Source organism: Sphaerodactylus townsendi, linkage group LG14 (genome assembly GCF_021028975.2).
Source record: "Sphaerodactylus townsendi isolate TG3544 linkage group LG14, MPM_Stown_v2.3, whole genome shotgun sequence".
Classification (NCBI taxonomy): Eukaryota; Metazoa; Chordata; class Lepidosauria; order Squamata; family Sphaerodactylidae; genus Sphaerodactylus; species Sphaerodactylus townsendi.
In genome coordinates, this window is record NC_059438.1 from 39,305,735 (window position 1) to 39,318,185 (window position 12,451).

The following is a 12,451-nucleotide window of genomic DNA, read 5'->3' on the forward strand; positions in this document are numbered from 1 at the left end:
AGCCTGCCATGATGAGCATACCATCTTCCCAACTGTGTTTATCAGGCTGACTGTGTGTGGCTGCAGGCTAATTTCCTGTTAGACCTCACCCCATTACTCAATGTACTAGCTCACCAATAGTGATGGGGATATAGAGAGGGAGATGTTTAGGTTCCTCCTGTCAGCAGTCTTGGTTGGATGGATCAGGCCCTCAGTCTTGACCAAATGTAGTGGTGGGAGAAGACCATAACTAACTGCCAGTGATGGGGCTGTCCATTTTTGGCTTATCGGTTAACATTTTGATGAAGCCTTCATAGAGGTTCATTGGTGCAACTATGGTTCTAAGCTACCATACATTAGTGTGACCAGACGTCCCGCTTTTGGCGGGACAATCCCGCTTTTGACTAATTTGTCCCGCGTCCCATGGGGTTTTTAAAATGTCCCGAGAAGATTTGGGACCGGGGGAGGGACTGAGGTAGGAATTGCTGGAGTTTCTGCACCCATTTTCAGACTGGACAGTGATCCTGTCCAGAAGGCAACTCTTCTAATTTTCTATCACTAAATGCATTTCATTTGCAGCCAAGTTTAATTTACTAGGAAATCAAAGAAGAAAGAAGGCTGGATCATGGCGGTCAATAGTAAGAGCTTAAATACAAAAAATGTACCCAGCAATTGAAAACAAAACATCTGTAAGAAACTTCAGAAAATGGCAACCAGAGAATCTCTGAAGCAGCAGAAAATGGCGGATGGCCAAAGAGGAGAATAGAAAGTAGGTCAGTGTTGAATAGGGGACCCAGAGGCAGATTCAGGAAGTGGGAGCTTCAAATTCAGATGGGAGCAATAAAACATCTTGTGTTTCTCTACACAGGCAAGGAGGAAATGTTTTGAAAACGTTTCAGAAAAAACAATTGCTACTTTAGAGGATCCATATAAAATGTCTTAAGGCTACAATAATATGTTTTCAAAACGTTTTGAGAGGAAAAAAACTGTGGAACTCCTTGGAGGAAACTTTTTATTTCCTTCCTTTGATTTTATTTTCGCTGTGTGGAAAGGGTCTTAAAAGGGAATTCATTTAAACCATTTTGAGGCTGCAAAGAAAACGTTTTGGGGTAAAAGCAATGCAGATCTCCACGGGGAAACATCATATTTCCTGCCTCAGAATGTTTTAAAGTGTCTGTTTGGCAAGGGACATTGACATATGGATACTGGATGTACACATGAAAGTTGATTATTAACTTTGATGCATTTTGTATGCTAATGCAGGTGAGAGGTGTCAAAGGAGTCTTTCTGGCCAATCAAAAAATTGATGGGAAAGTGACCACCCTCATTACATTCAACAAAGGTCGTGATTGGGATTTCCTCATTCCTCCAGCTGTCGATATGAATGGTAAACCAACCCACTGCGAGCCAGTAAGTGTCCCTTTGATTTCATCTAAGGGGCAGATGCAGAGGTGGGATCCAGCAGGTTCTCACCAGTTCCCGAGAGTGGGTTACTAATTATTTGTGTGTGCCGAGAGGGGGTTACTAATTGGGTCTGCTTTTCCGTTAGAAATTCCATTAGGTCCAAAAATCATAAAGTCCTGTTGTTTCCTATGTGGCTGGTTAGCGAAGGTAGAAAACGGGATCATTCTCCCTGTTGGGCTGTTTTAAAAACATGTTTTAGTAATATGGTAAAGTTCCTTGTTTAAGGAAAGTATCCCTCTTTTGATTTCTAGAAACAAAATTAAGTATTTGAAAGTATTAAGTATTTGACAGGCAGTCAATTAGAGGAGCAGTAGTTGTTTCTGTTGGCAGTAGGTGATAGGACTTGCTAGAATGAGTTTATATTATGGACAGAAAGATACCAGCTGGAAATTAGGAACACTTTTTTTACAGTAAGAGTTTTTTACAGTAACAGAGAAATTATTAATGCCCCGCCCCCGGAATGCCTGGCCATGCCCCCGTCGTGCCCCGCCCAGCCCCATTGGCGCTACGCCACTGTTGGAATCCCACTACCATGGGAGCCTGTTACTAAAATGTTTGGATCCCACCACTGGGCAGATGTCCAAAGTATTTTTAAATGGTAGCCACAGAAAGCAGAAAGTTTGTATAATTTTTTCATGCTTGAAATTGAAAATGTTATCCAGACGTTCATGATAAATCAACCGAAAGGGCACACTTTCATTAACAGCCTTGTGCAGTCTTGCAAACCGAGGGCTGCGGCTTCTGTGATAGAGTCCATCCATCTCATGCGAGATCATTCTCTATTCCTGCTGCCTTCAACCTTTCCTATTTCTGAAGGATAAGTTCTTTTATCTATCATCTATCGACCATCTATTTATCATCACTGTCTTTAACAGTGTGGTATAGTGATTAAGAGCACTGGACTCTCATCTGGAGAATCAGGTTTTATTCCCCTCTCCTCCACATGAGCCACGGACTCTAATCTGGTGAACTGGATTTGTTTCCCCGCTCTTACATTCCTGCTGGTTGACCTTGGACAGACCTCACCAGGTGTCTGTTGTGGAGAGAGGAAGGGAAGAAGTTTGTAGGTACCTTTGAGCCTGCTTACAGGAGAGAAAGCGGGGTATAAATACAGATTCTTCTTTTTTCCGTTGAGAACTGTCATGACATCCCTTGACCCATCGGGTGGCTGTTTCAAACCCAAGAGGCATTCTGGCCGTTCTGCTCAAAAACAAAGGCTTTTCTTTATTATTTTTGTAGCCTGATTGCCACCTTCACCTCCATCTCCGCTGGCCGGACAATCCCTACGTTTCAGGAATGGTTCACACCAAGGATACTGCACCAGGACTCATAATGGGGGCAGGTAAACAACCAAAATGAAACACACTTTGTTCTTGGCATTTGACGAGAAAAGGTTACTTAACAAATACTATATATGTCTAGGGATGTTTAGTCTGGAGAAGCAAAGGGTAAGGGGGGATATGATAGCTATGTTTAAATATTTGAAGGGATGTCATGTCGAAGAGGGAGCAAGCTTGTTTTCTGCTGCCTCAGAGACTAGGACACGGAGTAATGGATTCAAGGTGCAGGAAAAGAGATTCCACCTAAACATTAGGAAGAACTTTCAAACTGTCAGGGCTGTTCGAAGGAGTAATTCACTGCCTCAGAAAGGGGTGGAGTCTCCTTCTTTGGAGGTTTTTAAACAGAGGTCGAATCCCCACTTGAAATTTGCATGCAGATCCAAACCTGTTCGTTGTGAAACTGTGTCCTCTTCATCGGAGTTTCTCCCTCCCCACCGCAGCGAGCACACAGCAGACACACCCGGTTGCAGAACTCTTAGCAATCCCCACTACCAGACGAGCTTGCTTCGCCGGTCTCCCCTGATTGGCTGGCGTGCCTTAATGGGGTAGGACCTTTTCCCACTGCAGAAACGTACATTGTAGGGGCGTGATCAAAAAAACCAACATGTAAAAGTTTAACATTTAACTGTGCAAACAGTTAATCGTTACCTGTGTCAACCATTAACGATTCAAAGTTACACGTTTGACTGTTTAACGTTTGCGTCCCTTTCTGCTGGCCGATCGCAAAAGCGGAAACGAAACCAAGGAAAGGCTGCGTGTGCATCGCAGGGCTGATTGGTTGCCCAAATTCCACGTCACACTGCAGGGCAAGAAACGAGTCAGGGTTTCAACCCTCATCCCTCCCCTTGGATCAGCTCTGAACCGTGTTAATGGGGTCTATGCCACTTGCAACCAGGTCCTGCCAAAACGCGGATTAACAGGGAGAACGAGTGCCAGAAACGGAATCTGCCACGCAAGTAATGGGGAGGTTTTCCCTCAAACCTGGTTTGTGTTCTGAAACCTGGCTAAGACGGTAGTGGGGATTCGACCAGAGGCTGTTTCTGGGGGTGGCCGGATTGCCTCTCCCCGGACTTGGCCGTTCGTCTGGCTCATCCCAACATGAGCTGGCAGTCACGACCGGTGCCCTTGTCCCCGCGGAAGGGGGCGGAATGTGGCCATGCAAAGACAGGGAAATTGGCCCAAACACGGCGCAGCTGGCCAGCATCGGGCCGAAGATGAAGCGCAGGGGCGTGGCCGGGAACACCCCAGAGGGAGGCGGGTGGAGCTTTGCACGAACGGGCGGGGGAGGGATCCGTGGAGGCTGTGGGTGGAAGGGCGGAAAGGGGGTGTGAGGGACGAAGTAGAGAGAGAGAGGAGTTTAGAAAGAAGGAGGAGGAGTACGAAAGGGACAACAACAGAGGAAGGAAGGAGAGGAGAGAGAGAAGTTATGAGGAGGGAAGCAAGGAGGAAAGAGGGGGGGCAGAGAGTGGAGAGTGCTCAAGACGGGAGGAAGGACCAACGAGGAGCGGGAGTGCTGGAGGAAGGAGGAAAGTTAAAGGAAGGGAAGGGTAAAGGCTGGAAGGAGGTACCAAGAGGGGCCCATGAGAGCCCTGTGACAGAGGTAGCTAAAGCCTAGATTAGCAAAGGGAGCCCCCCCCCCTCCAACATCCTGTGGCTCAAATCACTAGCATTGGCTCGGACCTCCGAGACCGGGTCCGCGGACGGGGAGACCAGCACCCTGGAAAAGGACGATGGGACGGATTGCCAGCCTCAGGCAGAGGAGGGAGAATGCTGCAGGCTGGATGATCATATATCAGGAGTGCTTTTTCCAGAAATCTGACTTTCCTTTAAACTTTTTCTAACCTATTAATTTATATTATCCATTATTGTTATCTCTTAAATAACTTCATTTGCCATCACTGGCCAGTGACCAAGTATGATTGGCCCTACAATATAATGATAATGACCTTTGGATCGCATCATCCATCATTGGCTGGGATCACCATGTGACCAGTCCTAGAAGCCCGCACCATGTGACTTTATCTGCTGTCAGTGATGTCATTACATAGTCAAATCTTAAAGGTCTTGGAACCCTAAGCCAACAAACAGACTCTGAGGTATTGATCAGGACTGTTTAATGTTGACGTATCGGAGCACCCAAGCTTGGCAAAACCAGTTCTGACCGACCTGATATTTGCCATCCTGTTTATTCCCTGTTGTAAATCCCCCCTCCCATTTTCCCAAGAAGTTGTGAAAGACAGAAAAACAGTCCCTGGAGTTTAGGCTGTCCAAGGTCGGCAGCAGATAGTAAGAGAGAGCCACCTGGGTTCCTGCAACATGAGATAACGAATGCAATTCTTTCTCTCATGGGACCAGAGGGCCAGGGGAAGCCTAGTTATCCACAAAGCATGAGAAGTCATAAAGCAGTGGTGGCGAACCTATGGCACGGGTGCCAGAGGTGGCACTCACAGCCCTCTCTGTGGGCACGCGCATACAGAGTCGCTCCCACCCCCGACCCCCCACACACATCTAGGCTGGCCTGGGTCACTGGGCTCGATTATTAGCATTAATCCTAAGACCTAGTTTTGGGGAAGCAGTGTAGGTAACCTTGATAAATGCTGTTAAACCCCACTGATTTTCATGCAAAGAACTAAAGCGCGATCCTTTATCTGGGAGTAAGCTCGGTTGCTGGCAATGGCGCTTGCTTCTGAGTAAACCCTCCTAGGGTTGTGATTCACCCATTGGAAGAGTTTCATGGTTGCTTCAAAGCAGAGCCACTGACTACCATGAAGCTTACTCCCGAATAACGCATTCTTCGGAGCCAACCTTTTTTCCTAAACTAAAACCTCAGTATTCAGGTTAAATGGCCGTGTTGGCACTTTGCGATAAACAAGTGGGTTTTGGGTTACAATTTGGGCACTCGGTCTCGAAAAGGTTCGCCATCACTGTCATAAAGTAAGGATCAAGGAAAGATTGCCCCAAATAGTGATTGTTACAGAAACCGGACTGGTTACATATATCTTTTAGCAGCCTTAGTTTGTTGTTTTAATCGGTTACATTGGTTTGGGAACGCATCTCAGTCACATAATTGCTATCCCCCTGACATTGGGTGTGTCATAACTCCATCTTAAGTGTGTGATCCATGTTTGGCTGGAGTTGCTCGTAGAGCTCAAGGGGGGGAGAAATAGGGACAGTCACAATAGAGCATGGCCAATTGGTCATGCTGGCAGGGGCTGATGGGAATTGTAGTCCATGAACATCTGGAGTGCCATAGGGTCGCCACCACTGCAATAGAGGGAAAAAATCCTACCAGAGCTCCAGTGACAGGTGAAAACAGTGGCTTCAAATTGCAAAAAGATGTTCTCAATCAGTGATTTCTTTTTCAGGGAATATTTCTCTCCCCCCCCCCCAGTCCCAAAATGAAACCAGATAAATATTCAGTGTAGATCTAACTACTTTAATAATGTATAAATGCACCATATGTAGTGGTAGGCGGCGTGTAAGTTAAAAACAAAACAAGTCCCTGCCAATGGCTTGCTGCTGAGAAGGAATAAAAAAACTTGTAAGATTCAGAGACCTGTAGTTCCCTTCCTGATATCACTAAGTGCCATTCTATGCAGAATAATGAGAGGAGTTTTTTTGGGGGGAGGGCGGAAATGTTGCAGCGGGAAGGTCATTCTCTCTAATACTCCCTTGCGGGTTTTTTAAAAGGCCTTTCTGTGTTGTAGAAAACTAGCACATCAGAATGCACAGCCCTCTCACTGGCAACCTAGTTTTCTCTCTACTGGGCTCGTTTTATGTGAGAGGCAGAGAAAAGTGACTCCCCCCTCCCCCCCAACCAGAGTCGTTCAAAGTAATAACAGCAGGATTCTAGCACCCCAATCTTTTCTTGAGCCATTTCTAACCTTATCTAGTCCAGTGATGGCGAACCTTTTTGAGACCGAGTGCCCAAACTGCAACCCAAAACCCACTTATTTATTGCAAAGTGCCAACATGGCAATTTAACCTGAATACTGAGGTTTTAGTTTAGAAAAAATGGTTGGCTCAGAGGCGTGCGTTACTCAGGAGCAAGCTTGGTGGTAGTCGGTGGCTTTGCTTTGAAGCAACCATGCAACTCTTCGAACGGGTGAATCATGGCCCTAGAAGGGTTTACTCAGAAGCAAGCCCCATTGCCAGCAACCGAGCTTACTCCCAGGTAAAGGATCGTGCTTCAGTTCTTTGCATGAAAATCAGTGGGGTTTAACAGTGCTTAACAGGGTTACCTATACTGCTTCCCCAAAACTAGTTATTAGGTTTAATGCTAATAATCCGGCCCAGCGGCCCAGGCCAGCCTAGATGTGTGTGTGGGAGGGTGATTCCCACCCACACATGATGAACTCTGTTTGCACGTGCCCACAGAGACGGCTGTGAGTGCCACCTCTGGCACCCGTGCCATAGGTTTGCCATCACTGATCTAGTCCTTACAGGGAATTCCCTCATCTGGGGCCTGGCTACAGATAGCCAAACTGCTTAGTAACTGATGCCTGTTCTGTTTTCAGGAAATTTGGGTTCCCAGCTTGTTGAGTATAAAGAAGAAATGTACGTAACATCTGACTGCGGCAAAACGTGGAGACAGGTAAGGCAATGAAGGTGGGAATTGATATAGGAAGCTAACATAATAAGGAACCCTCTTGCCTACCACAATGAATAGGGATTTACGTACGTAATAAAAAAGAGATCCAACAGTGAAAAATATCTTCTTGGGCTGAGTGTTCTTTTAAATCAGGTTGTGCATAATTTTGTATCATAGACAATCCTGGATGTTCTTAAACCTATGCCATGTGTTAAATTAAGACCTTTCTGTGTTCTGCCAAGGTTAATTTAAAATATAATTAGTTCCACTGGGAGCCATTTCAAATGAGAAGGAATAACTTTGATTATATTCAACTGAATGTGGATTTATTTTGATGTAATTGATTTTGATGCTTCAGAGCAATGTTGCTTATACCTGGGAAACCGGTCTTTAATTATATTTACTTGTTTGCTTGTTTCATTTTTATCTCGCCCTTTCCCAGCTAAAGTCTAAGCCATTACTGCTGACAGCATTTAAAATATACAGTTAAAAATGAATACCCTATACAGTGTGTAAAAATCCTGACCATATAAAATACAAGAGAGCACCCCCATAAAATTAATATCAGGAGGGTAAGCAATCAGAGAGGGAATGAAAAGAGGAGGAGGAGAAGAAGAAGAAGAAGAAGAAGAAGAAGAAGAGGAAGAGGAGGAGGAGGAGGAGGAGGAGGAGGAGGAGGAGGAGGAGGCGGCGGCGGCGGCGGCGGCGTTTGGATTTATATTCCCCTTTCTCTCCTGTATGTTGTGGTTCTGGTAGTATGTTGTGGTTCTGGTGGTATAAAATATACTGCATATAGTGTATTGATTTAAGAATATGCTGAAATCTACTGTGAGCCAGAATCTGCAAATGGCTAAAAATCCACATAAACAAAATCAGTTGATTATGTTTGAAGTATTTCTGTGTGTAGACTGAATGTAGTGTGCACTGGAAGGGAATCTGTGATAATTTCAGTGCCTTGTGGATCCACCAGCATTTTTCAGCATGAGCCTTGTAAGGAAATAAGTAAGGTCGGGCACAGTCCAGTGAATCGTTTTAGCGACGCGTGCGTTTTGTTCTCTCCGTTTCTAGGTGTTTGAAGAGGAGCACCACATCTTGTACTTGGATCACGGCGGAGTGATTGTTGCCATCAAAGACACCTCCATCCCACTGAAAATACTCAAGTAATGCTACCGTTTAATTTCATATAGGTGCTTCCTTGTCAGGGCGAAGTTAATCACAGCAATTGAAATGAGTTTTTTCCCCTCCAAGAAAGAGTAAGAAATGTATAAAGAGTTGTTTGTTAATCTAATATTTGCTCAGAGATAAAAATAAATAGAAGTTTGATGATGGGGATGCACTCGAGATGATTGATGGAGGAGAGGATTTATGGAGGAGAAGTCGATCTATGGCTACCAATCTTGATCCTCCTTGATCTCAGATTGCAAATGCCTTAGCAGACCAGGTGCTCAGGAGCAGCAGCAGCAGCAGCAGAAGGCCATTGCTTTCACCTCCTGCACGTGAGCTCCCAAAGGCACCTGGTGGGCCACTGCGAGTAGCAGAGAGCTGGACTAGATGGACTCTGGTCTGATCCAGCAGGCTAGTTCTTATGTTCTTATGAGAGCATCAGAGCTCCCATGAACATAGTGTGATGGTGCTGAGGTCGACCTGGCCAGGTACAACTTTATATTGCTTTATGTTGCATTTGCACCGTCAATGTGACTTCAGAGGCGGAGCTTCAGAGGCGGAGCCAGCAGTATAAATCTGGATAAACCCAGTATAAACCCAGCCAGGCTGAGTGTGGATTTTGGAGGCAGAACCCACAGTTTAAAGCTGGACCCATTTTGAGTAGAATAGAGCTTTTAGTGGGGAGAGAATCAGGTGGCTGAGGGTGCCCCCAGATGACAGTGCCCCCTTCAAGTGGCATCCCGGGCATACACCCTAACTGTCCCGCCCTAGATGTGTCTCTTTTCTTTCCTCCTCTCTTGTCCTGTCCTTCCTTTTTGACAGCTAGCAGCTGAGAGGCACCTGAAACTGTGGTATTTAATCCATTGGAATCCCACCCTACCTTGGTGGGATTCCTTCTTTCTCCTCCAGAATGGCAGCTGCGTCTCCAGAGTTTTTCAGTAGCCTCCTCGTCCCTACCCCAAAGCTGATCTCTTATAATATCATTCTGGTTTCAGGGAAACACCGGATGGGGGATCTTTGTCAAGCAGCTTTAGTTTCAGATCACTGTGCTCCACAGCAGTGGTGAAGTGGTTAAGAGCAGGTGCACTCTAATTTGGAGGAACCGGGTTTGATTCCCCGCTCTGCCGCCTGAGCTGTGGAGGCTTATCTGGGGAATTCAGATTAGCCTGCGCACTCCAACACACGGCAGCTGGGTGACCTTGGGCTAGTCACAGTTCTTCTTCTCCTCCTCGTTCCATAAACTCATCCCAAGGCTTCATGCGCCACTTTATGAAAATCAGAAATTACAATTTCCTAGAGAATAATGCCATTCCAAATTACCGCCACACGCTAGAGAGATAATAAAAAATTTCAAAGAACAATGAAACAATTAAAATTGCATGTTATTCCAAAGAGAGCCAAATTCAAAAGAACATTTTGCCCCAAGGTTTTATTTTGTAATCCAACCAGAAACTGAGGCAAGAATTTACAGAAGTCCAAAGAGGTGAGCACCAGCTTTCCAAAGTCTGATATGGTTCTATAGCCTGCTGCTAGAACAAAATTACAGTTTTGGAAACCGATTCTTGCATAAGTCAGAGATCCATAGCAGTCCAAGAGTAAAACAAAATAACACAGTGAAAGCTTCCTTACAACAGAGTTCAAGCCAGTTAGGAAGTAGAAGAGGTCAGAAACTTGGAGCACTCATAACTTCCACAAAGGTACTTCTCATTTTTTTGTGGTAGAGGTGGAAACTCCTCAGGCATGAACCTATGGAGATGAGGACAAGCCTTAGTAATGAGCAGTGAAGTCTGACTACCATTTAGTGCCAGCGTGCAGCGAGGATGCCCACTAAGAAAGAGGTTGGAAAAGGGGATCATAGCTTCCATTATGGAGGGAAAGCATGAAGTAAGAAAAGGAGCCTGCATCTACATAGGACTTGACCAGTGGTGGGATCCAAAAATTTTAGTAACAGGTTCCCCATAGAACGGGTGGGAGTTCAAAGGCTGTGGGAGGTAAGAAGACGCCATTATGGGAATGAAGCGGGGGGCCCAAAACAGTGGGCGGATGAAGTCAGGGTATGGGCATTCCAGGAATGGGGGCATTCCCGAGCGGGGCTGTGGCAAGGACGCAAGGCAAGGGACAAAAATTAGCCACTTGCTTTGAAATATGAGAATGTTCATCTATTGATAACTTTTCTAATCATTCCTTCTCCAAACAGCCAGGGAGTTCAGCCAATAATGGAGTGAAAATCTTATGCTTTTGATCATTCTGTTTAGAGTCTTTGGCCACATCAGTTACCGCTCAGACTGGGAGCTTGTGAAAGTAGACTTCCGGCCATCATTTTCCCGAGAATGCACCGAGGAAGACTATGAAGCATGGGACCTGACAAATCTGCAGGTACCACCTCATGAAAAACGATGATAGTTACTCCTAGTGTATGATAGTATCTGGCTTTCATGAACATATCACAGCTTTCTGGCTTTACCCCTTCTATTGTGCCAGAAAATGCCTCCCAAAATGCTTTTCTATGACAAAATAGTTATTTCCGCTTTCATCAATCCATTCTGCTTTGGAAGTCAAGGTTGCATGTATGTCCCCCATCATTTCAGCAAAAAATTAATGACTTGCTCAAGACAGTGGCGTAACTACAAGGGGAAGGGGGGGTTCACCTTGCACCAGGCATTCACCTGGGGGGTACAAAAATTACCCTCCGACCCTACCCCCTTCCCCCTTGCCCTGCCCCACATCAGGGGCATAATGCCCATTGGGCAAGGTTGGGCACCACCTTGTGGGAGGCATCAAAATGCAGGGTTTGTTTTTGGGTATTTTAGTGGTTTTCCATTTTTGGCTTGCAGGGGGCACAGTTTTTAGGCTAGCAGCACCAACATTTCAGCGTATCATCAGGAGACTGTCCTTATGCTACCCCCCAAGTTTGGTGAGGTTTGGTTCAGGGAGTCCAAAGGTATAGACTCCCAAAGAGGGTGCCCCCATCCCCCATTGTTTCCAATGGGAGCTAATAGGAGATGGGGACTACAGTTTTGAGGGTACATAACATTGGCCCCCCGAACCAAACTGCACCAAACCTGGGGGGTATCATCAGGGCAGTCTCCTGATGAGACCATGAAACTTTTGAGACTGTGCCTTCAGAAATGTTCTCCCTAGCCTGCAACCCCCATTGATAACAATGCAGAAAACTCAACGCAGAACAAAGATTCTTGGGCAAATTTCTGGGATGTTCCTGCAGGGGGCACATTTTTGGATGTATCAGCACCAAACTTTCAGGATCTCATCAGGAGACTGCCCTGATGATACCCCCCAGGTTTCGTGCAGTGTGGGAGAGGGGGCCCACGGGGGGCAGAAAACACGGAGTGCACCACGGGCACACTCCTACTCAGCTACGCCTCTGGCTCAAGATCTTGCAGTCTATGTCTCCATGATCTAAATTTGCCCACTACCCAGCACTGGATATACAGAAAATGTTCTGTGTATGGCTGCATTGTTTGCACTGTAGTTTCAAAACAAGCTGTGAATTATCATAAAGGTAGCATTTAATTGAGATGCTAGTAAACCTTGTGCCTCGGTAATTTTGCCAACTGCCTGCTGGAAAAGTTGTTTTTTTTTTTTCTTATTTCTTGCTCATTATTGTAGCACGTGGGCATTTTGTCAAGACTTTTAGACTAGGACAATAAAGCAAATCCATCTGGAATAATTTATTTCCCTTATCTTGATTGTGATAATGTTCTATCCCAAATGATGACACATATAATCAGGATTTGTTGCTATTTTTTTAAACTCTCGGTTCCTTTCCTTTATTCTGCAAAATCACGGGCAGCCTTCAGTACTGCTTTGTTTGTAAAATCATGCCAGAAATAATAGGGAAAGTTGTGGCGGAAGACTTAATTAATGTGGCTGGCAGTCTGTGTTAAGGAAAACC

General features: G+C 45.5%; 1 protein-coding gene across 1 annotated transcript in view; it reads left to right on the forward strand.

Moving 5' to 3' along the window:
* Positions 1 to 12,451, forward strand: part of SORCS2 (sortilin related VPS10 domain containing receptor 2) — a 214,988-nt gene that overhangs the window by 168,074 nt on the left and 34,463 nt on the right. Inside the window, 5 exon segments of the mRNA XM_048515360.1 lie at positions 1,243 to 1,389; positions 2,683 to 2,785; positions 7,301 to 7,377; positions 8,443 to 8,534; positions 10,794 to 10,914. Coding sequence (XP_048371317.1) covers positions 1,243 to 1,389; positions 2,683 to 2,785; positions 7,301 to 7,377; positions 8,443 to 8,534; positions 10,794 to 10,914 — 540 coding nt within the window.